At 42.0% G+C, this 24,208-nt stretch overlaps 1 protein-coding gene across 2 annotated transcripts in view; it reads left to right on the top strand.

Annotated features, from left to right (window-relative positions):
- LOC110490170 (copine-8) overlaps positions 1-24,208 on the top strand; it is a 117,049-nt gene that overhangs the window by 50,410 nt on the left and 42,431 nt on the right. For both annotated transcript variants that reach the window (XM_021563392.2, XM_021563391.2), the window contains exons 5-6: positions 880-919; positions 8,535-8,611. In XM_021563392.2, the coding sequence (XP_021419067.1) occupies positions 880-919; positions 8,535-8,611 (117 nt within the window). The remainder of the gene's footprint in view (positions 1-879; positions 920-8,534; positions 8,612-24,208) is intronic.

Below are 24,208 nucleotides of genomic sequence, written 5' to 3'. Positions count from 1 at the left end.
CAAAGTTTCAATAGGCTCAGCTGTATAACAAAACAAGTGACGGGACCATTGTTGTTAAAAGCACATTTCCTGTAATTATAATTTCCTGTAAATCTAAATGACTAACATAATCAATGGGGGCTACATGCCATGAATTTTAGATTCTCCCTGAGTCTAGTTTTCATTTTGGTGATTGTTAGTTCTCAAATGTGATCTTCTTTTTAAAAAATACAGTGCTCCATTTTCTTTTCTACATTTATATATGGTTTTAGTTTAAGTTTACACTGAAAATGTTTTACTGCCACGATTTAGCATGTAGGGCAAAACAACTGTAGACCATCTTTAACCAGAGGCCGACGAGCACTGGTCCGTTCTCCTTGGTGGTTTGTTTCGATTTAAATGTAGTGGTTCTCTCTGTCAGAAAAACCACCGGGGCTACTGTAGTGGGTCTTTGTACCACTGTTTTCCTCTCAACTACGCGAGGCTCAGTCTCCATAAAATAGCTTTCAAATATTACCTAAAAAAATAGACGCCTATTTTTGGGAGCTGTGTAGCATGAACTGGACTGTGAAATTACTGCAGGTGATTGCAGCCCTGTTGGACAAGAACCCCCTTCCCGAACTGGCTCACACAGACACAGATAGACACCCGTATTGGTACAAGGATACAAGCACACGCACAAACACTAAAACGGCCAGGGAGTCAACCGCTTCGACATTTCAGGATACTATAAAATCATTGAAAAGCACAAGAAGAGTTAATAATACTCTGTGTGTCATCATTGCTTTATACATTTACTGAGCGGTCTGACTGTCCCATTCTATAGATCACCTGCTGCTCCTAGCTGTACTGCTGTCATCTCCATGCCACATTTAAACGGTGTGTGTTTCTCTTCTCCAGGTACGACGTTGACTCAAAGAGCGCCAACCTGTCGAAACATGTAAGTCTCTCTTCTTTCCCTGTGTGTGTGTGTGTGTGTGTGTGCACACGCCTTGGGGGTTCATCCTATTGTCATTAGCACCCCCTTACTACAGCAGTCAATCTCTGTTCTGTAATGACTGGGTTTAGTATTTCATAGTGGGGTTACCTCCCCTGGGCAGCCAGTGTGTTTTAGCATAACTGTACGCTCACTCTCTCTCATGCACTCACTCTCTCTCACGCACTCACTCTCTCTCACGCACTCTCTCTCACGCACTCACTCGCTCTCAGTTCCATGTGATGCACTGTGTGTTCTATTCGTTCCCTGCCCCTCGCCTGTCTATTGTCATCGCTGTGAACAAAAACAGTAATTTCATGTAAGAATGCCATCAGTCTGTCTTTGTTGACACACAATAAACCCTGATTCTTCTTTTATAATGATATTATTTTGATTTACATTTAGATAGGCAGGCAGGCAGGCAGGCAGGCAGGCAGGCAGGCAGGCACACGTCCCAGTGGGATCTATTTTGATCTTATCTGTTCTTATAAAATCGAGAATAAAAGAGGCATATTACCCACTGCAGTCTCACCACGAGGACCCTATCTGTGCCTGTCACACGCTCGGGGAATTGCTCATTCATGTGGTCCCATTCTCTCTTCTGCACACCATTCTGTTCCACTAATGTGTCTCTGTCTGCTAGCTCCCCCCAAGGAGTTTGAGTTCTGTACTTTTGCCTTGGACACCTGTTCCGAGATTTAATTAAAATAAGTTGAATGGAAATAGTCCTAGAGCAAGAGTCGCATGTGTGCAGGCTTTCATACCAGCCCAACTCTAACACACCTGACGCTCCCCATCCAACCTGACATAGCTTGAGAGGATTTGCAGAGAAGAATCAGAGTATCTTCCCAAAAACAGGTGTGCCAAGCTTGTAGCATCATACACAAGAAGACTCGAGGCACCACACTGCCAGGTCTCTGACCTCCTCCCTATAGGCTTTCTCATCGTTGTTGGTCATCAGGCCTACCACCGTTGGGTGGTCAGCAAACTTAATGATGGTGTTGGAGTCATGAAAGGAGGGGACTAAGCACGCACCTCCGAGGGGCTCCCATGTTGAGGATCAGGTTGCCAGATGTGTTGTCCAGGATTCAGTTGCAGAGGGAGGTGTTTAGTCCCAGGGTCCTTAGATTAGTGATGAGCTTTGAGGGCACTATGCTGTTGAATGCTGAACTGTAGTCAATGAACAGCATTCTCACATAGGTATTAATTTTGTCCAGGAAAGGGAGCTGTGTTGTGCAATAGAGATTGCGTCATCTGTGGATCTGTTGGGGCGATATGCATATTGGAGTGGGTCCAGGGTTTCTGAGATTATGGTATTGATGTGAGCCATGACCAGCCTTTCAAAGCACTGCATGGCTACAGACGTGAGTGCAACAGGTCGGTAGTCATTTAGGCAGGTTACCTTAGTGTTCTTGGGCACAGGGACTATGGTGGTCTGCTTAAAACATGTAGATATTACAGATTCAGTCAGGGACAGGTTGAATATGTCAGTGAAGACACTTGCCAGTTGGTCAGCGCATGCTCGGAGTACACGTCCTGGTAATCCGTCTGGCCCTGTGACCTTTTTAATATCGACCTGTTTAAAGGTCTTACTCATATCGGCTACAGAGAGCGTGATCACACAGTCGTCCGGAACAGCTGGTGCTCTCATGCATGCTTCCGTGTTGCTTGCATAGAATTCATTTAGCTCGTCTGGTAGTCTCATGTCACTGGGCAGCTCGCTGTTGGGTTTTCCTTTTGTAATCCGTAATAGCCACATCTGACGAGCGTCAGGGCCAGTGTAGTAGGATTCAATCTTGGTCCTCTATTGACTCTTTGCCTCTTTGATGGTTCGCCGGAGGGCATAGTGGGAATTCTTAAGGGTGTCTGGGTTAGTGTCCCGCTCCTTGAAAGAGGCAGCTCTACCTTTTAGCTCAGTGCAGATGTTGCCTGTAATCCATGGTTTCTGGTTCGGGTATGTACGTACGGTCGCTGTGGGGACAACGTCATCGATGCACTTATTGATGAAGTCGGTGACTCGTCGTATACTCCTCAATGCCATCGGATGAATCCCAGAACATATTCCAGTCTGTGCTAGAAAAACATTTCTGTAGCTTAGCATCTGCATTATCTGACCAAACAGCCATGCACACAGCCATGCAATGTCCATAGACCGCAGAGTGCCGAAGCGCAAAAAATAATCTGTCCTCGGTTGCAACACTCACTTCCGATTTCCAAACGGCCTCTGAAGCAACATCAGTACAATAACTGTTCGTCGGGAGCTTCATGAAATGGTTTCCATGGCCGAGCAGCCGCCCACAAGCCTAAGATCACCGTGCGCAATGCCAAGCATTGACTGGAGTAGTGTAAAGCTAGGCACCATTGGACTCTGGAGCAGTGGAAATGTGTTCTCTGGCAGTCCAATGGACGTATCTGGGTTTGGCGGATACCAGGAGAACGCTACCTGCCCCAATACATAGTGCTAACTGTAAAGTTTAGTGAAGGGAAATCTTAATGCTACAGCATACAATGACATTCTAGAATATTCTGTGCTTCCAAATTTGTGGCACCAGTTTGGGGAAAGCCCTTCTCTGTTTCAGCATGACAATGCCCCCGTGCACAAAGTGAGGTCCATACAGAAATGGTTTGTCGATATCGGTGTGGAGGACCTTGACTGGCCTGCACAGGGGGCATTGTCGGACACCTTTTGGGATGAATTGGAACGCCGACTTCGAGCCAGGCCTAATCGCTCAACATTGTGGCTGAATGGAAGCAAGTCCCCACAGCAATGTTCCAATATCTAGTGGAAAACCTTCTCAGAAGAGTAGAGGCTGTTGTAGCAGCAAAGGGGGACCAACTACATAATAATGCCCATGATTTTGGAATGGGATGTTCGATGAGCATGTGTCCACATACTTTTTGTCATGTAGTGTACTTCTGTATATATAGTGTAGAAGGATAGATGTATAGTTAGATATACATGCTAGGAAGTTGGTAAAGTTAGCATGATAGAATTTCCATTATAAGCTGGGTGGTTCGAGCCCTGAATGCTGATTGGCTGACAGCTGTGGTATATCAGACCGTATACCATATGTATATATGGCAAAACACGTATTTTTACTGCTCTAATTACGTTGGTCAACAGTTTCTAATAGCAATAAGGCACCTCTGGGTTTTGTGATATGACCAATATACCACGGCTGATGGCTGTATCCAGGCACTCCGCGTTGCGTGATGCGTAAGAACAGCCCTTAGCTGGGGTATATTGGCCATATACCACACCGCTTCTGGCCTTATTGCTTAAATAACACATAAGGCACTTATTTAAACTCAGGTGGGCACAACAAAAGGACACATGTAAATGGGAACAAACTACATTTATAGCTGAGGAAGGGAGAGGAATGGTGATTGTCAGAATGAGTTCAGTTGTGGTGAGTTGGCAGTAGAGGGGGCATGTCCAGAGGTTAATTTGAGAGTTTGTGGAATGACACAACCCTTCAGAAAACCATCCATACCAATCAGGATTTGTGATGCTGCCTTTCTAAACCACCTAATATTGCTAAGTATGGTCTCGTAGGACAATGATTACATTGGACTTACTGGACTGAAAGCGTTATCCCAATATTCTCCTACATTATCCTGCCATTATCTTACCTAATGATCACCATTTTTATTTTATTTCACCTTTATTTAACCAGGTAGGCCAGTTGAAAACATGTTCTCATTTACAACTGCAACCTGGCCAAGATAAAGCAAAGCAGTGTGACACAAACAACAGAGTTACACATGGAATAAACAAACATACAGTCAATAACACAATAGAACAAATCTATATACTGTGTGTGCAAATGAGGTAAGATAAGGGAGGTAAGGCAATAAATCGGCCATAGTGGTGAAATAATTACAATTTAGCAATTAAACACTGGAGTGATAGATGTGCAGAAGATGAATGTGCAAGTAGAAATACTGTGGTGCAAAGGAGCAAAGATTGTTTTTGAAAAATTATTAACAGTATGGGAATGAGGTAGTTGGATGGGCTGTTTACAGATGGGCTATGTACAGGTGCAATGATGTGTGAGCTGCTTTGACAACTGGTGCTTAAAGTTAGTGAGGGAGATATGAGTCTCCAGCTTCAGTGATTTTTGCAATTCATTCCAGTCATAGGCAGCAGAGAACTGGAAGGAAAGGCGGCCAAAGAGTAATTGGCTTTGGGGGTGACCAGTGAAATATACCTGCTGGAGCGCGTGCTACAGGTGGGTGCTGCTAAGGTGACCAGTGAGCTGTGATAAGGCGGGGCTTTACCTAGCAAAGACTTATAGATGACCTGGAGCATACAGGTCACAGGGGTGGGTAGTATATGGGGCTTTGGTGACAAATGGATGGCACTGTGATAGACTGCATCCAATTTGCTGTGTAGAGTGTTGGAGGCTATTTTGTAAATGACATCGCCGAAGTCCAGGATTGGCAATTGTACGAGGGTATGTTTGGCAGCATGAGTGAAGGATGCTTTGTTGAGAAATAGGAATTAGATTCTAGATTTAATTTTGGATTGTAGATGTTTCATGTGGAAGCTCTCTGGAAGGAGAGTTTACAGTCTAACCAGACACCTAGGTATTTGTAGTTGTCCACATGTTCTAAGTCAGAACCGTTCAGAGTAGTGATGCTGAATGGGCGAGCAGGTGCAGGCAGCGATCGGTTGAAGAGCATGCATTTAGTTTTACTTGCATTTAAGAGCAGTTGGAGGCCACGGAAGGAGATTGTATGGCATTGAAGCTTGTCTGGAGGTTAGTTAACACCGTGTCCAAAGAAGGGCCAGAAGTATACAGAATGGTGTCATCTGCATAGAGGTGGATCAGAGAATCACCAGCAGCAAGATTGACATCATTAATGTATATAGAGGAAAGAGTCGGCCCGAGAATTTAACCCTGTGGCACCCCCATAGAGACTGCCAAAGGTCCAGACAGACACACTGCACTCTGTCTGAGAAGTAGTTGGTGAAACAGGCGAGGCAGTCATTTGAGAAACCAAGGCTCTTGAGTCTACTGATAAGAATGTGGTGATTGACAGAGTCGAAAGCCTTGGCCAGGTCGATGAATACAGCTGCACAGTATTGTCTCTTATCGATGGTGGTTATGATATCGTTTAGGACCTTGTGGCTGAGGTGCACCCATGACCAGCTTGGAAACCAGATTGCATAGTGGAAAAGGTACAGTGGGATTCGAAATGGTCAGTGATCTGTTTGTTAACTTGGCTTTTGAAGACCTTTAGAAAGACAGGGTAGGATAGATATAGGTCTGTAACAGTTTGGGTCTAGAGTGTCACCCCCTTTGAAGAGGGGGAAGACCACGGCAGCTTTCCAATCTTTGCGGATCTCAGACGATACGAAAGAGAGGTTGAACAGGCTAGTAATAGAGGTTACAACAATTTCGGCGGATAATTTTAGAGAGAGTCCAGATTTTATAGGGGTCCAGATTTTGCAGCTCTTTCGGGAACATCAGCTATCTGGATTTGGGTGAAGGAGAAATGGGGAGGCTTGGGCAAGTTGCTGTGGGGGGTGCAGGGCTGTCGACAGGTTTAGAGGTAGCCAGGTGAAAAGCATGGCCAGCCGTGAAAAAATGCTTCTTGAAATTCTCAATTATCGTGGATTTATCAGTGGGGACAGTGTTTCCTAGCCTCAGTGCAGTGGGCAGCTGGGAGGAGGTTCTCTTATTCTCCATGGACTTTACAGTGTCCCAGAAATTTTGGGAGTTTGTGCTACTGGATGTAAATTTCTGATTTGAAAAAGCTAGCCTTTGCTTTCCTAACTGCCTGTGTATATTGGTCCCTAACTTCCCTGAAAAGTTGCATATTGCGGGGACTATTCGATGCTAATGCAGTACACCACAGGATGTTTTTGTGCTGGTCAAGGGCAGTCTGGTCTGGAGAGAACCAAGGGCTATATCTGTTCCTGGTTCTACATTTTTTGAATGAGGCATGCTTATTTAAGATGGTGAGGAAAGCACTTTTTTAAAGAATAACCAGGCGTCCTCTACTGACAGAATGAGGTCAATATCCTTCCAGGATACTCGGGCTACCATAAGCTCAGCCTGCTATTAGCAAAATGTTCATGTTCCTCCTATCACTTTACACTAGGATTGACTAGATTCATATAGCATTGCTTTCCCTGTCCTATCTTATCTTAGTCACATTTCACCATTTGCTCTCTCCTGTGTTTGCTGGGGCAAATTGGGAAAACTAGTCTGCCCACATTACAGGGAAATCACATGTTCCGGTTAGACTTTGTTTGACAAACAACCGCTTAAGGATAAAGGTCATTAGAGAAACAAACCATGAGAACATGAGAATGAGTTATTACATGTTTGACCTTAAGGGATACCTTTTCTGTTATTTGGACAGGCTTCAGATGTTGGCTTGTCACATGACATGTGTCATGCAAAGCTGTATTTTACCACTAATGTGGCTGATAATTTGTTGGGTAATGTTTTAGACTAGTATTCTAACAATGTGCACATAGTGAGCAGTGTGTAATATTTTCCATGGTGAAAGGATAAAAGGGGGAGTGGTCACTGTGATGTGGGCCAATCACCTTTGCCATCAATAGTATGCAGTCATGGAAAATAAATGCAATTTTTCCGCAATGATTTGGTGGATGGCAAACACAATTCAATGTGGGGAGTACAAGAGATGCTCCTCTACCTGTTGGTGTTGGTACTATAGCAACGCAATATTAAAGCCCATATCCACTGCCTGTCCTGTTTGTTTAAAACACGTTGCATTAACGCTGCAGTTACAACCAGGGACCCTAACACACACACACACACACACACACTTAGTCACCAGGCTTTTCTCACTGGTCCTCCATTGTGGAACTGTCTCCCCCAATTTCACAGACGTTCACTCTGGACACAACATAATTCTCTCTCCTTCCATCCCCGATCAGGCATAAAAACGGGAAATCAATCATCTCCGACTGGGAATGACACACTTGGCCGTTTTTAGAGGCTGCTTAGCCAGCCCTGGCCATCCCTCTGGAGAAATCCACTGGAGATAAACCTTTACTGTGTTAACATGTGAGAGGCAGATAAACAAAGTATTTGTCTAGGCTTGATTGAGTTTCCTTGGCTAAATGGAATCAATAAAATAGTCCTAAAACTGATAATTTGCTAACCCAGGCAGGCTAGAGCAAATGCTTAAAATATTTTAAATAGTATTTGAACCCAGGTCTTGCTGCTGGAGCACGCTGGAAATAACTGGGCTATAAAGTGTGTAGGGATAATACAGCACACACTAATTATAGTAGACATTGTGCTCAGAGGAGACTACAGTGAGATTCCATTGTTGGTGTTTTTCCAGACACTGGCTAAAATAATCACAAGTGTTCTCCCTCCCTCCACCCCCCAATATTGACATTAATACAATGAATCACATGTCGTGTTTCATAAAGAGTATTCTATGCGCACTATTGGATGGGAGTCCGCTGTGTGTGGTTTGTGTGGATGTGTGCACCCATGCATGTGCGCGTGCGTGTGTGTGTCCTATATCTTCCACTTCACCAGAATGTGTCCAAATATATAAACTCGTATGTCTCTATTTTCTGTAGGACTTCCTTGGCCAGGCGTTCTGTACGTTGGGAGAGGTGGTGGGATCGCTGGGCAGCCGGATGAAGAAACCTCTCGTGTAAGTAACTCGGTTCCTCCATTTTATACCAATTAACTCTAACCTCTGACCCCTATTATACAGCTTCAATCTAACCTCCAGCCTCCATGCTATACAACATCACTACGCTCACATCTCAAACCCATAGACAGTATGGTCCTTTGTAGCTCAGTTGGTAGAGCATGGCACCAGGAGAGTGGGTTTATTTCTCGCGACCAACTGTATGTTAAAGGTATACATACATGACTGTAAGTCGCTTTGGATAAAAATGTCTGCTAAATGGCGTAATTGGCAACAAAATACAAATGATTCTATATGCAGGCTAACCCTGACCCAGTTCTTATGGTATTCCCTCACCTGACCATTATAGAATGCACACCCACACACACAATTATAACTGGTTTACCATTTTTATATCATCACTTTAACCCTGACCCCTGATCTACTTCTCATGGCTGTCACTCACCTGTCATTTACTCTGACATATTTACATCCACACACACACAATCACTTGCGCATATTTATTGTGGACATCTCAGTCTTGGACACACCAGACACAAGACCGTGTGGGATGTCCATGAAATGTGTATTATTATTGACCCATCTCAGTTCATTGTCATGACCTGAAGACAAAAATACCAATAAACACACTTTCTCCCATGTATACAGTGCCTTCAGAAAGTGTTCATACCCCTTGACCTTTTCCACATTTTGTTGTGTTACAGCCTGAATTTAAAATGGGTTCAATTGAGATTGTGTGACACTGGCCTACACACAACACCCCTTGATGTCAAAGGGGAATTATGTTTTCAGAAATGTTTACAAGTGAATTAAAAATGAAAAGCTGAAATGTCTCGAGTCAGTAAGTATTCAATCCCTTTGTTATGCAAGCCTAAATAAGTTCAGGAGTAAAAATGTGCTTAACAAGTCACATAGGAAGTTGCTTGGACTGTGTGCAGTAATAGTGTTTAGCATGATTTCTGAATGGCTACCTCATCTCTGTACCCCCACACATACAGTTATCTGCAAGGTCCCTCAGTCGAGCAGTGAATTTCAAACAGATTACACCACAAAGACCAGGGAGGTTTTCCAATGCCTCACAAAGAAGGGCAACTATTGGTAGATGGGTAAAAAATAAAGCAGACATTCAATATCCCTTTGAGCATGGTGAAGTTATTTATTAGACTTTGGATGGTGTATCAGTACGCCCAGTCACTACAAAGGTGCAGGCATCCTTTCTAACTCAGTTGCCGTAGAGGAAGGAAACCTCTCAGGGATTTCACCAATGGTGACTTTAAAACAAAGTTTAATGGCTGTGATAAAACAAAACTGAGAATGGATCAACATTGTAGTTACTCCACAATACTAACCTAATTGATAGAGGGAAGAGAAGGAAGCCTGTACAGAATAAAAATATTCCCAAACATGCATCCTGTTTGCAATAAGGCACTAAAGTAATACTTAAAAAATGTGGCAAAGCAATTCACTTTTTGTCCGGATTACAAAGTCTTATGTTTGTACTCCAATACAACACAATACTGAGTACCGCTTTCCATATTTTTAAGCATAGTGGTGGCTGTATCATGTTATGGGTATGCTTGTAATCGTTACAAGCATTTTTCAGGATAAAAAACAAAAGTAATGGCGCTAAGCAAAGGCAAAATCCTAGAGGAAAACCTGGTTCAGTCTGCTGTCCACCAGATTAATTCAGGTTTCAGCAGGACAATAACCTACAAAAAAACACAAGGCCAAATCTACACTGGAGTTGCTTACCAAGAAGATAGTATTTTCCTGAGTGGCTGAATTACACTTTTGACTTAACGCTGCTTGAAAGTCTATGGCAAGACCTGAAAATAGTTGTCTAGCAATGGGGAGCCAGGCCCTGACAAGCTCACCCAAACAGATTGATATGGTTTAAGCATTGTTGTGGACTTAGAGCATCAAGTTTGTGCCTTTTTACTATAATTTTTCACACAGGGTGCCTTCGCTGGGCGGGCTGTTCTGGGAACTTTTTTGGCAAAGACAGCAGTCGCACACAGCATGATTTTAAAGGATAAGCAGTCTATACACTCAGACATAATTAGCCAACCATTAAGCATTTCCCAATCGAAGTGTACAACTATTACTTCCCATTTGCAAAAACATTTTAGGTTTAGCACACAGAGTAACTGGTAACCTAAAGTTTAAAGTGGAACTGACAGTGTTTTAACTACTTTGCAGATATGAAACAAACAGACAATCATAATATCAGTAAAAAAGCTGAAAGAGTTCATCTCCATTCGAGATGCACTGTTTCAATTTCAATGACTCAATATTCTGGACAAAAACTGACGAATGTAACTAAGGCTGGGAATGTCAATACAATCAAACTATAAAGGGCGAGGATCACGTAAGTCATAACGTGGCTAATAGGCTAGTGTATCTGTATGCGTAGCAAGCTAGAAACACGGAGCCTAACATTAGCTAGCTAGCTGCCAGGAGGATGCCGTGTCATGCCATTGGAGGAGTGGGTGAATGACTGATCTTTTTCCCCTCATAATATTTTTCAGTGGCTATAAACAGCTAGAGATGCAGGTGTCATTTGGTTATCTAGCAAGAACTTGAACGACTGTTATCCAGTTAGCATACCCTTTGCATTCGCAAATTCACTATGGCTATCTACTCAGATTTCAGAGCACTCTTGTCTGAGTGTGCCAGAGCGCAGAACAGCTGATGAATTTACAAACACGCAACACCCGACGAATATGACCGGGGTCAGTAAACGTAGGCAAAAAAAAAGTAGTCAAGAACGCTCTCTGTAACATGTAAACAGCTTAACCAGCTCTGCTATGGCGAGTAGAATGGCCAGAATGAGGTGTTCTCTCAATTGTGTCTGGAAGTAGCCAACTCCCATGGTGTTTTACATATTTGCAGAAATCCATTCAAGTGTATTTTGTGGCTTTTGACGAATGCGTTCTAATGATCAATTATTTCCAATACATCAAATTCTTCATAGTATTTTATTTTGGTGGGGGGGGGGGGGCAGTTTCAAATAATGGGAGGGTTATGACCCCCCCCCCCCCACACACCCCGCAAGTTCTGCGCCTGGCACACATACACACACGTGTACAAACTTCATATATTGTGCATTTCTTTAGTCTCGCTTTCAAAACATCACATGCACTTTTGAAGAATCTATCCTCTTGCTTCAAGCTCAGATCAGCTGCCTGAAAGCAATTTCTTGACATCTCTTCAAATGGGTATGTCTTTATAATAGGATTTGCCAGTTGAAGAGAGCTGTGATGAGCTGGAATTAAAATAATTAACAAAGGCCAATCTGGCAACCCCCTGTGGGTGCTCCACGCTCTTCACCGCACGGCCTGCTCACATCAGAGTGCTACTCTTGGTCTCATTTCAAACCACACATGCCTGCATGCTCACATGAACACACATATACACACACATGCCTGTAACATACGTGTTATTATTAGTAATACAATAAAAATACTATAATTATTACAACATAGCATTCATTTCATTTTACAGGTGGGGGAGGAGAGGTTGTATGTAAGCTGACACACACACACACACACACACACACACATTCCTATGTCACCTCTTGGATAGCAATCACCATGGTGATAGTCATTTCAGTAAACTTGTAGATACTGTGTTGTATTGGCCCTTTCAGAGACCTTTCAAAAGTGCAAAACACTGTCAGTAAATCCCTCTGTCGAAATGTTCTTATTTACTCATTATCCCTTATCAGTAATGAGTTAACTTTTTTAATTCAGCGCTATTCTTTTATGGTGTTGTTTTAGACCACCAAGTGCTAACAGTCAGTATCTAGATAATGTGAATGAAATGCTTGATGGTATGTGGTATAAACAGAGAGATCTTCTTTCTTGGGGAACTGAATATTGACTGGTTTTCTTCAAGCTGCCTGCTCGAGGAAGCTTATAACGGTTACCAGTGTCTGTAATATGGTTCAGGCTATTAATCAACCTACCAGGGTGTTTACAAACACTACAGGAACAAGATCATCCACATCCGTAGCCATTGGATACTCACTGATACACCATTGGCTATATCCAGGAAAGCCAAGGTTCCAAAAGCTGGCCTAAAATAGTGTATAAGAAATCATATAAAAGATTTTGCTGTGACTCTTATGTGGATGATGTTAAAAATATTTGTTGGTCTGATGTGATTAATGAGGAGCATCCAGACGCTGAACTTGATGATTTATAAAATTGCTTCTTCCAATTATTGATAAACATGCACCTGTTAAGAAACTGTCTGTTAGAACTGTTAACCTATCTGGGATATGTGGGACGGTAGCGTCCCACCTCGCCAACAGCCAGAGAAAGTGCAGGGCGCAAAATTCAAAACAAGAAAAATCTCATACTTAAAATTCCTCAAGCATACAAGCATTTTACACAATTTTAAAGATACAATTCTCATTAATCCAGCAACAGTGTCTGATTTAAAAAATGCTTTACAGCGAAAGCACCACAAACGATTATGTTAGGTCACCACCAAGTCACAGAAAAACACAGCCATTTTTCCAGCCACAAAAAGCACAAATAGAGATAAAATGAATCACTAACCTTTGATGATCTTAATCAGATGACACTCATAGGACTTCATGTTACACAATATATGCATGTTCGCTAAAGTGCATATTTATATCAAAAAATCTCATTTTACATTGTCGCGTTACGCTCTGTAGTTCTAAAATATGCTGTGATTGTGCAGAGAGCCACATCAATTTACAGAAATACTCATCATAAATGTTGATAAAAATACAAGTGTTATACATGGAATGAGAGAGATACTTCTCCTTAATGCAACCGCGGTGTCAGATTTTTTTTTTTTAATTACGGAAAAAGCAAACCATAAACCAATAATCTGAGTACAGCGTTCAGACAACAAAGCAGCCAAAAAGATATCTGCCATATTGTGTAGTCAACATTAGTCAGAAATAGCATTATAAATATTCACTTACCTTTGATGATCTTCATCAGAATAGAATGCACTCCCAGGAATCCCAGTTCCACAATAAATGTTTGATTTGTTCGATAAAGTTAATCATTTATGTCCAAATTGCTTCTTTTGTTAGGGCGTTTGGTAAACAAATCCAAACGCGCGTTCAGGTCCAGCCGAACGTTAGACGAAAAGTTCAAAAAGTTATATTACAGGTCGTAGAAACTTGTAAAACTAAGTATAGAATCAATCTTCAGGATGTTTTTATCATAAATCTTCAATAATGTTCCAACCGGAGAATTCCATTGTCTGTAGAAAAGCAATGGAACAAGAGCTAACTCTCTCGTGACCGCGCCTCACGAGCCTGTGGCACTCTGCCAGACACTTGGCTCAATCCCCTCTCATTCGCCCCCACTTCACAGTAGAAGCCTCAAACAAAGTTCTAAAGACTGTTGACATCTAGTGGAAGCCTATGGAATTGTAATGACCCATAATGACCCTGTTTACACTCTCTATTGGAATGGCAAAGATTTTAAAAACTACAAACCTCAGATTTCCCAGTTTCTGGTGGATTTTTCTCAGGCTTTCACCTGCCATATGAGTTCTGTTATACTCACAAACATCATTCAAACAGTTTTAGAAACTTCAGAGTGTTTTCTATCCAAATCTACTAATAACATGCATATATTAGCTTCTGGGCCTGAGTAGCAGGCAGTTTACTCTGGGCACGCTTTTCCACCTATCCAAACATGTTAAATCGTTAACACACACATGGACGCAGCGGTCTAAGGCACTGCATCTCAGTGCAAGATGCGTCACTACAGTCCCTGGTTCGAATCCAGGCTCTATCACATCTGGCCGTGATTGGGAGTCCCATAGGAAGAATTTGTTCTTAAGTGACTTGCCAAGTTAAATAAAGGTTACACGCACACACAGTGCTGGTCATAAAAACAACTAGCTAGCTCATGGATGCAAACAATGTTCTTCCCCAAAAACATAGCAAAACGACATCTGTTTCAGTAGCTATATAGTTAGCTAGCTAACTATATAGCTAGGTGTCACCATCTAAAATAACCCTAATTTATAAGACAGTTCTTATTTGATTAATGTTGGTCGGGCCCATCTATGTGAAGCTAGCCACAATAAGGATTAGCCACAATAGTGGACTTTGCAGCTAGCCTACAAAATAAAAGTATGTCATTTTCAGTGATGCAAATGAATACAAATAGTAGAATTATGCCATCATTGAATAAATCATGCTAAATGAGGTTGGAATGTGGTTATATAAAATCAACAAAAGACAATTTGTTAATTTGACAAAAATCTGTTGAAATCACACTGGATGTATTATACTTTAGAATTGCATTGGGGGCATACTTATAGAGCCTTACCTATGGATTGTGGATCAATGACATGGTGTATCGGTCTACTCGGTGGCACCCAGAGAACATTAGTGTCGTAGCTCTTGTTGGGGGACTCTGAAACAACTGTGAATTGAGCCACATGTATTGTCAACCTATGTGTATTGAACACTATTCCAGAGGAAAAACAATACTGCGTGGTTGTTTTGGAGTCTGATAACTCTGAGGACGTTGGGAAAAAATATCTTGGGTATTGAGTAGACTGATGCACCATTTCATTGATCCCCAATCCTTAGGTAAAGCTGTACAGTGCAGTATGAATGTCAATACACACAATATGTGACGTGCAGTCATATTCAGGACCTGCAGGCTCTAGTTTTAGCTTATCTTGATTATTGTCCAGTCATATGGTCAAGTGCTACGAAGAAGGACCTAGTCACTCGTAGGCTCAGTTACTGGTATACTTTTATTTACAAAGCCATTTTGGGTTTACTACCTTTTTATTTGGGCATTTTTATTGTTCAGAAATGTGGTGGGTACTCTCTTCGTTTGCTGGACTTTATCCTGCTAACTGTTCCAAATGTCCGAACTGAATTTGGTAAAAGAGCTTTTATGTACTCTGCGCCATCGTCGTGGAACGCCTTACAAATGCTTTTAAACTGGAAGAACTTGTCCCGATTTGGTATTTTTAAATCACTGATGAATGATCTTGAGGCTGATTCCCTGACCTGTCAATGTTTTTAATTGGCTGTTTTTGATTTTGTTATACTCTTGTGAATTCTATGGTTTTTACTAGATTTACTTGTAGGTTTTCATGTTTGTCTGTAATGTTTGTGATGACTTGGTGCTGCCTATCTTGGCCAGGATGCTCTTGAAAAAGAGATTTTAAAATCTCAATGAGCCCTTTCTGGTTAAATAAAGGTTAAATAAAAACTCAAATAAGCTGCAGCTGGCTCAGAAAATAGCGGCACATTTGCTTTTGCTAAAAGTTGAGCAAAGACTGACTGCATTGCTTCTTGTTTTTATAAGCAACAATGTGTTGGAAATTCCAAATTGTTTGCGTAGTCATCTTACACAGAGCTCTGACACACACACTTCTGATTCAGTCATAGTCGATGTTTGATGGATAGGTAATTATCATAATTCTGAATAAAATATGCTGTATGCATGCATTAGATAATACAGCACAAAGCTGTTTAGGTACATGTACAGTTATCGATTGTTTACTTTGCTTTAATAGTAATAATCACTGATAGAGAGAGTGAGAGACCGGTGACAAAGTCCAGGGATATGTGAGACCAGGGACGATGAGGAACAGGCAGAGGTTGAAGGAGACCAGCCAGAGCTTGCCGGGGAATCGTGTTCGGCACACAGATCGTGCATGTGTCGACAACCGCAGTGACGTCAGGAACCATGGTATGCCACCAAAAGGGAGGAAATGTTCCACCAGAGTACTCGCTCCTACCGGTGAGCCTGTTTTTTTTTTTTTTTTTTTTTGTGGACATGTGGCCACGAAATGACCAGTAGTCCCACAATACAGGCAAGTCTTCGTGTGAAGCCTGTATAGCTGTCCGGCTAGGGACAGCCTAGCTCTGCCTAGTTGTATCAGCTCGGGAAGAGGTGAATTGGCAGACTTTGGAGACTCTCGGGGGAACTCGGGTAGCCTCTGGTTCTCTCGGCAACGGAGCCGTCAGGGACTTCCGGGATGTCTCGGAGGCGAGTTGGAAGCCTTGGGCAGGCGAGAGAAATCGAACCTCCTCTCCTTCCTTCGCTCCCGTAGTCGCACATCGATCTGAATGGTCAAGGCAATGAGCAAGTCGAGAGCCGTCGGTAGTTCCCGGGCTGCAAGCTCGTCCTTTACTTCCTCCGATACTCCGTGCAGGAACATGTCGAACAGCGATCCTGGATTCCAGGCACTCTCAGCTGCCAACGTGCAGAAATCCACTGCATAGTCTGCCACACTGCGGAAGTCATGCTGGAGAAACTTCCGGGCAGCCTCTCTCCCGGACGATGGAGCATCACTTTCTTCACCTCCGCCACAAACTCCTCCAGACTGAAGCAAATGGCTGACCATTGTTCCCACACTGCCGTAGCCCAGGCGAGAGCCCTCCCGGGCATCAGCGTGATGAGGTACGCTATCTTAGTGGTCCAAGGGGAAGGAGGAGGGCTACAGCTCAATGATGAGGGAACACTGAGCAAGAAAAGCCCGACAGGTGCCAAACTCTCTATTCAAGTGTTCCGGGGGAGGTAAGCAGCGTTCTCATCCTATGATATCACAGGAGCCCTAGTGCTCCCAGGTCAATAAAGTTTTGAAATAGAGGGGATAAATGGGTGAAAAGTAAAACCTTGGATAAGTACACACCCTGGATAGGAAGCTCAATAATCTACTACTCAGTGTATTGAAGGTATTTCAAGAATAAATGTGAATACTTTAGCTATTTTTACTGAATTATCCCTCAATTAACAAACCGCTCCCCTCTTTTCAGTTTTTTGTTCAATTGAAAACAGCTCTTGAGTTAAGTAAATTCTGCCGGAGCAATTTGCATTCCATTACCATAATATTATCAATAAAATCTATTTCCCCTGCAAAGGTAGTATTAATTTAATACAGGACATGAGGTTGTAGGAGACTAGAGAAAAGTTATATGGCTTTAATATAGACTGCTGTTGTGAGAAGGAGGGAGAGACAGAGACCGCAGCAATACCCTTTTCAAACTGCTGAGCCAAGCCAAGCTGTACGCTGCTGGCCTTGTTACTAAAATACCTACATTGCTGGAACTGTGCTTGGAAAGATGTTTGAGGTTGTAGTAGTAGTGAGGACAGAAAATGTCTGCCTGGGTATTTGTTGAGCGTACCCGGCTCCACCTGGGGGCGAAAGGGGGCCTCAGTTTAAATTTGTGCCCCCAACCTTAGCCGACTCAGTTTAAAATTGTACCTATATAAAAATAGCAAAAAAGTACAAGTGACAAGACAGGTTTGTGCCCCCCCTAAAAAAATTAGCAGCTGCGCTGTGTCAGCACAATGGCTAGAGTGTGCCGCTGTGTGTGTAGTCAATCAAATGTATTTATGAAGCCATTTTTGCATCAGCTGATGTCAAAAGTGCTGTACAGAAACACAGCATAAAACCCCAAACAGCAAACAATGTACAGTGCCTTGCAAAGTATTCGGCCTCCTTGAACTTTGCAACCTTTTGCCACATTTCAGGCTTCAAACATAAAGATATAAAACTGTATTTTTTTGTGAAGAATCAACTACAAGTGGGACACAATCATGAAGTGATACGACATTTATTGGATATTTCAAACTTTTTTAACAAATCAAAAACTGAAAAATTGGGCGTGTAAAATTATTCAGCCCCTTTACTTTCAGTGCAGCAAACTCTCTCCAGAAGTTCAGTGAGGATCTCTGAATGATCCAATGTTGACCTAAATGACTAATGAAGATAAATACAATCCACCTGTGTGTAATCAAGTCTCCGTATAAATGCACCTGCACTGTGATAGTCTCAGAGGTCCGTTAAAAGCGCAGAGAGCATCATGAAGAACAAGGAACACACCAGGCAGGTCCGAGATACTGTTGTGAAGAAGTTTAAAGCCGGATTTGGATACAAAAGATTTCCCAAGCTTTAAACATCCCAAGGAGCACTGTGCAAGCGATAATATTGAAATGGAAGGAGTATCAGACCACTGCAAATCTACCAAGACCTGGCCGTCCCTCTAAACTTTCAGCTCATACAAGGAGAAGACTGATCAGAGATGCAGCCAAGAGGCCCATGATCACTCTGGATGAACTGCAGAGATCTACAGCTGAGGTGGGAGACTCTGTCCATAGGACAACAATCAGTCGTATATTGCACAAATCTGGCCTTTATGGAAGAGTGGCAAGAAGAAAGCCATTTCTTAAAGATATCCATAAAAAGTGTTGTTTAAAGTTTGCCACAAGCCACCTGAGAGACACACCAAACATGTGGAAGAAGGTGCTCTGGTTAGATTAAACCAAAATTGAACGTTTTGGCAACAATGCAAAACGTTATGTTTGGCGTAAAAGCAACACAGCTCATCACCCTGAACACACCATCCCCACTGTCAAACATGGTGGTGGCAGCATCATGGTTTGGGCCTGCTTTTCTTCAGCAGGGACATGGAATATGGTTCAAATTGATGGGAAGATGGATGGAGCCAAATACAGGACCATTCTGGAAGAAAACCTGATGGAGTCTGCAAAAGACCTGAGACTGGGACGGAGATTTGTCTTCCAACAAGACAATGATCCAAAACATAAAGCAAAATCTATAATGGAATGGTTCAAAAATAAACATATCCAGGTGTTAGAATGGCCAAGTCAAAGTCCAGACCTGAATCCAATCGAGAATCTGTGGAAAGAACTGAAAACTGCTGTTCACAAATGCTCTCCATCCAACCTCACTGAGCTCGAGCTGTTTTGCAAGGAGGAATGGGAAAAAAATTCAGTCTCTCGATGTGCAAAACTGATAGAGACATACCCCAAGCGACTTACAGCTGTAATCGCAGCAAAAGGTGGCGCTACAAAGTATTAACTTAAGGGGGCTGAATAATTTTGCACGCCCAATTTTTCAGTTTTTGATTTGTTAAAAAAGTTTGAAATATCCAATAAATGTCGTTCCACTTCATGATTGTGTCCCACTTGTTGATTCTTCACAAAAAAATACAGTTTTATATCTTTGTTTGAAGCCTGAAATGTGGCAAAAGGTCGCAAAGTTCAAGGGGGCCGAAATACTTTCGCAAGGCACTGTAGGTGTAGAAGCATGGTGGCTAGGAAAAACTCAGGAACCTAGGAAGAAACTTAGAGGAACCAGGCTCTGAGGGGTGGCCAGTCCTCTTCTGGCTGTGCTGGGTGGCAATTATAACAGTACATGGCCAAGATGTTCAAATGTTCATAGATGACCTACAGGGTCAGATCATAATCACAGTGGTTGTAGAGGGTGCAACAGGTCAGCACCTCTGGAGTAAATGTCAGTTGGCTTTTCATAGCCGATCATTCAGAGTTAGAGACAGCAGGTGCGGTAGAGAGGGTGTTCAAAACAAGGTAGCACGTGCAGTGAACAGGTCAGGGTTCCATAGCCGCAGGCAGAACAGTTGAAACTGGAGCAGCAGCATTATAGCATTATCAGATGGACTGGGGACAGCAAGGAGTCATCAGGCCAGGTAGTCCTGAGACTATGGAAAGGCACTGGGGCGGTGGAAAGCCACTGGGGAAGTTAGGTATGACTAGGGCTGTTGCGTGGACTGTATTACAGCCACACACCGTCATGAAGGCAGTCAAATTCCATGTGACTGTTTAGTCACGGTAATTAGACTTCTTCTAGCTCTGATGCTGTCATTAGTAGCCCAATGGTAGTCAGCACTTTATTGTCCCTCTAATCACTCTGACATCAATGCAAATGTAATCGAAAGTTAAATCAAACACTTCATGAGCTCATGTTGCGCAACATTTCCGTAGGCTATGCAATTGCTTGAGAAAACAAAGTGATGGCCTCTACTAAAAAGAGGAGGATCCCGTCAGCTTTCCATTGGCTATGCCTACTGTATTTATTTATTTCTCAACTTTCCTAATATTAAGCACATTGCTTATATTTACAACAGGAGGGTAGCTTACCTGGCTGGCATGAAAATGAACCACGGGAAAAGCGTCCTCCATCCGCTATTTAAGTACATAGATGACATGTATTTTTTCCTGCTGCCCCATTTCGATATAGGTGCATGATAATGGTCCATTCTACATCAAAACAAATTTCACACATACAGTGCCAGTCAAAAGTTTGGACACACCTACTCATTCAAGGGTTTTCTTTATTTTTTACTATTTTCTACATTGAAAAATAATAGTGAAGACAACAAAACTATGAAATAACACATATGGAATCACGTACTAACCAAAAAATTGTTCAATAAATCAAAATGTTTTTTATATTTGAGATTCTTCAGAGTAGCCACCCTTTGCCTTGATGACAGCTTTGCACACTCTTGGCATTCCCTCAACCAGCATCACGAGGTAATCACCTGGAATGCATTTCATTTAGCAGTTGTGCCTTGTTAAAAGTTCATTTGTGGCATTTCTTTCCTTCTTAATGCATTGAGACAGTCAGTTGTGTTGTGATAAGGTAGGGGTGGCATTTAGAAGATAGCCCTATTTGGTAAAAGACCAAGTCCATATTATGGAAAGAACAGCTCAAATAAGTAAAGAGAAATCCATCATTACAGTCCATCATTACTTTAAGACATGAAGATCAGTCAAGACGGAAAATGTCAAGAACTCTGCAGTAGCAAAAACCATCATGATGTCACTGGTTCTCATGAGGACCGCCACAGGAAAGGAAGACCCAGAGTTACCTCTGTTGCTGAGAATAAGTTCATGATAGTTACCAGCCTCAGAAATTGCACCCCAAATAAATGCTTCAGATTTCAAGCAACAGACACATCTCAACATCAACTGTTCAGAGGAGACTGCGTGAATCAGGCCTTCATGGTCAAATTACTGCAAAGAAACCATGACTAAAGGACATCAATAAGAAGAAGAGACTTGGCCTCCCGGGTGGCGCAGTGGTTATTTTTGACATGCGTTTTTCTGGATTTTTTTGTTGTTATTCTGTCTCTCACTGTTCAAGTAAACCTACCATTAAAATTATAGACTGATCATTTCTTTGTCAGTGGGCAAACCTACAAAATCAGCAGGGGATTAAATACTTTTTTCCCTCACTGTATGTGGGAACTCCTTCAAGACTGTTGGAAAAGCATTCCTCATGAAGCTGGTTGAGAGAATGCCAGGACTGTGCAAAGCTGTCATCAAGGCAAAGGTTGGCTACTTTGAAGAATCTAAAATATAAAACATATTTTGATTTGTTTAACACTTTTTTGATTTCATAGTTTTTGATGTAGTCACTATAAAGAAAAATCCTGGAATGAGTTGGTGTGTCCAAACTTTTGGCTGGTATTGTATATTTGTAAATATTACCGTCATCTTTGAAACACCAGCTCTGTGTAAATACATCCAAAACTTATTTGCGCCTCTACCTGTCTGCCTCCTGCTGAATGTTTGTCCATACTACTGCTAGAAGGCCCCTATTTTATGCGGCAGAGGTAGACTACAGATGTCGAGCCATCCTGTCACTTCAAAAGCACACAATTATCTTGACCTCTAAGTCTCTGCATTTGTACTTTATTGTGGTTTGCTTGATATAAGCAGAATACAATATAATTACCCTTGCCGATTTCAACTGCCCCCTTAGTCACTTTATCCTGTCGCCGGGTCTGGTCTTCTGAGAATAAGACCCTCATTGTGTTGAGCTGAATCAGGGAAAGTAGCTCAACTGTGTTAATATGACAGTGTCTTTGTAATATTGAATAGGGCTAACTGGCTCAGTTAAAAATGCCAGCCTTTCCAAGGCCTCACCTGTGTATCTCTACTGGGGGTGAAAATAATAGAAGTCACACTGTACATTGATTTCCCTGGCTCAGGATGTGTTGTCTAATGATAATTGTTATTCCCTTCAGGCCTCTCGTCTCTCCAAGGGGGAAGGGGAAGATAATTGCATGCTAATACCCCCCACAGTAACGCCACAGGTTGCTAAGATTCTGCTTCTCTCTCTCCTGACACTGATTGCAAATACATGTGTCTTGATTAGAAGTTTTCGAAGTGTTGATTCTGAATACACACAGACCAAGGAGGGGGTGGTGAAGGAGAACGAAAGAGAACGCGAGATAAAGGAGAAAGAGCGAGAGAAGGGGAGGGATAGAGAGATGAGAAAAGAAGATACGTTTATGAGCAGAAGAGAGGTGAATGTGACAGAGAGCAGTTACTTCTTAAGGTGTTTATGATGATTCATTTTCACATATTCCATTAAAACCTCTTAAGGATCCGCCCCTTTTTTTCAATGTTCACCTAAAATGACATACACACATCTAACTGCCTGTAACTCAGGCCTAGAAGCAAGGATATGCATATTCTTAGTACTATTTGAAAGGAAACACTTTGAAGTTTGTGGAAATGTGAAAAGAATGTAGGAGAATGTAACACAATAGATCTGGTAAAAAGATAATACAAAGAAATAAACCAACCGTTCTTTGGGTATTTTTTTTGTGCTATGATCTTTGAAATGCAAGAGAAAGGCCATAATAATGTGTTATTCCAGCCCAGGTGGCCACTGAGAGCAGCAGCATACAGTGGGGCAAAAACGTATTTAGTCAGCCACCAATTGTGCAAGTTCTCCCACTTAAAAAGATGAGAGGCCTGTAATTTTCATCATAGGTACACTTCAACTATGACAGACAAAATGAGAAAAAAAAATCCTGAAAATCACATTGTAGGATTTTTAATGAATTTATTTGCAAATTATGGTGGAAAATAAGTATTTGGTCAATAACAAAAGTTGATCTCAATACTTTGTTATATACCCTTTGTTGGCAATGACAGAGGTCAAATGTTTTCTGTAAGTCTTCACAAGGTTTTCACACACTGTTGCTGGTATTTTGGCCCCACTGTATGTGGACCTGTGCCATTCACTTTGAACTGTACTGTTTTTACAGCATGAGCAGATGCACTTGTTTTGTGATCAAAGCGAGAGCTGCATGTAGCGACGTGTGCACATTCCTTCATATCCTTTGCTAGTGAGTTATTAACCCAGTTCTAGATCATTTGTAATTAGCAATGGGGGAGTACATTGGCTGCTACTGTAGTCTGAACGATCGAACAGCTATTTCCATGTTAAAATGAAATGGAATGCATTTTCTCCGTAGATTTTTATGGTAGGCCACTCTGGTCATTTTATTTTCAAAAAAATGTATTTCACCTTTATTTAACCAGGTAGGCTAGTTGAGAACAAGTTCTCATTTACAACTGCGACCTGGCCAGGATAAAGCAAAGCTTCACCTAATGTAAGCCTACATTAGGATCAAATATCCACAGTAGCCTACTTGACCACTGTTAAAACTAACTTAGTGGGTACCAATATTGAATTGTAAAAGCCTGTTTATATTTAAATAAAGTATCCTTTAATATAGATCACATGTACAATTCAATAAATCAGCATTTTGACATGTCACAGTTGTGTTCTGTGGGTATCACTGAGAAGGCTGATGACCCAAGACCGTAGGTAAAGCCTGTATTTTGCATTATGAATGTCAACACACACAGTAGGTTGACTGGTGAGCTAATGTGACTGTCAAAGTCCTGCAATAAGATTATTTACTAATATTTGTGTAAACTCTTCACAGTTGTGTTCTTTGCGTGTCACTGAGTAGGCTGACATTCCATTTCATGG

Source organism: Oncorhynchus mykiss, chromosome 15, assembly GCF_013265735.2.
Source record: "Oncorhynchus mykiss isolate Arlee chromosome 15, USDA_OmykA_1.1, whole genome shotgun sequence".
NCBI lineage: Eukaryota > Metazoa > Chordata > Actinopteri > Salmoniformes > Salmonidae > Oncorhynchus > Oncorhynchus mykiss.
The sequence above is the reverse complement of the archived record's forward strand: the minus strand, read 5'-3'. Positions and strand labels throughout refer to the sequence as shown.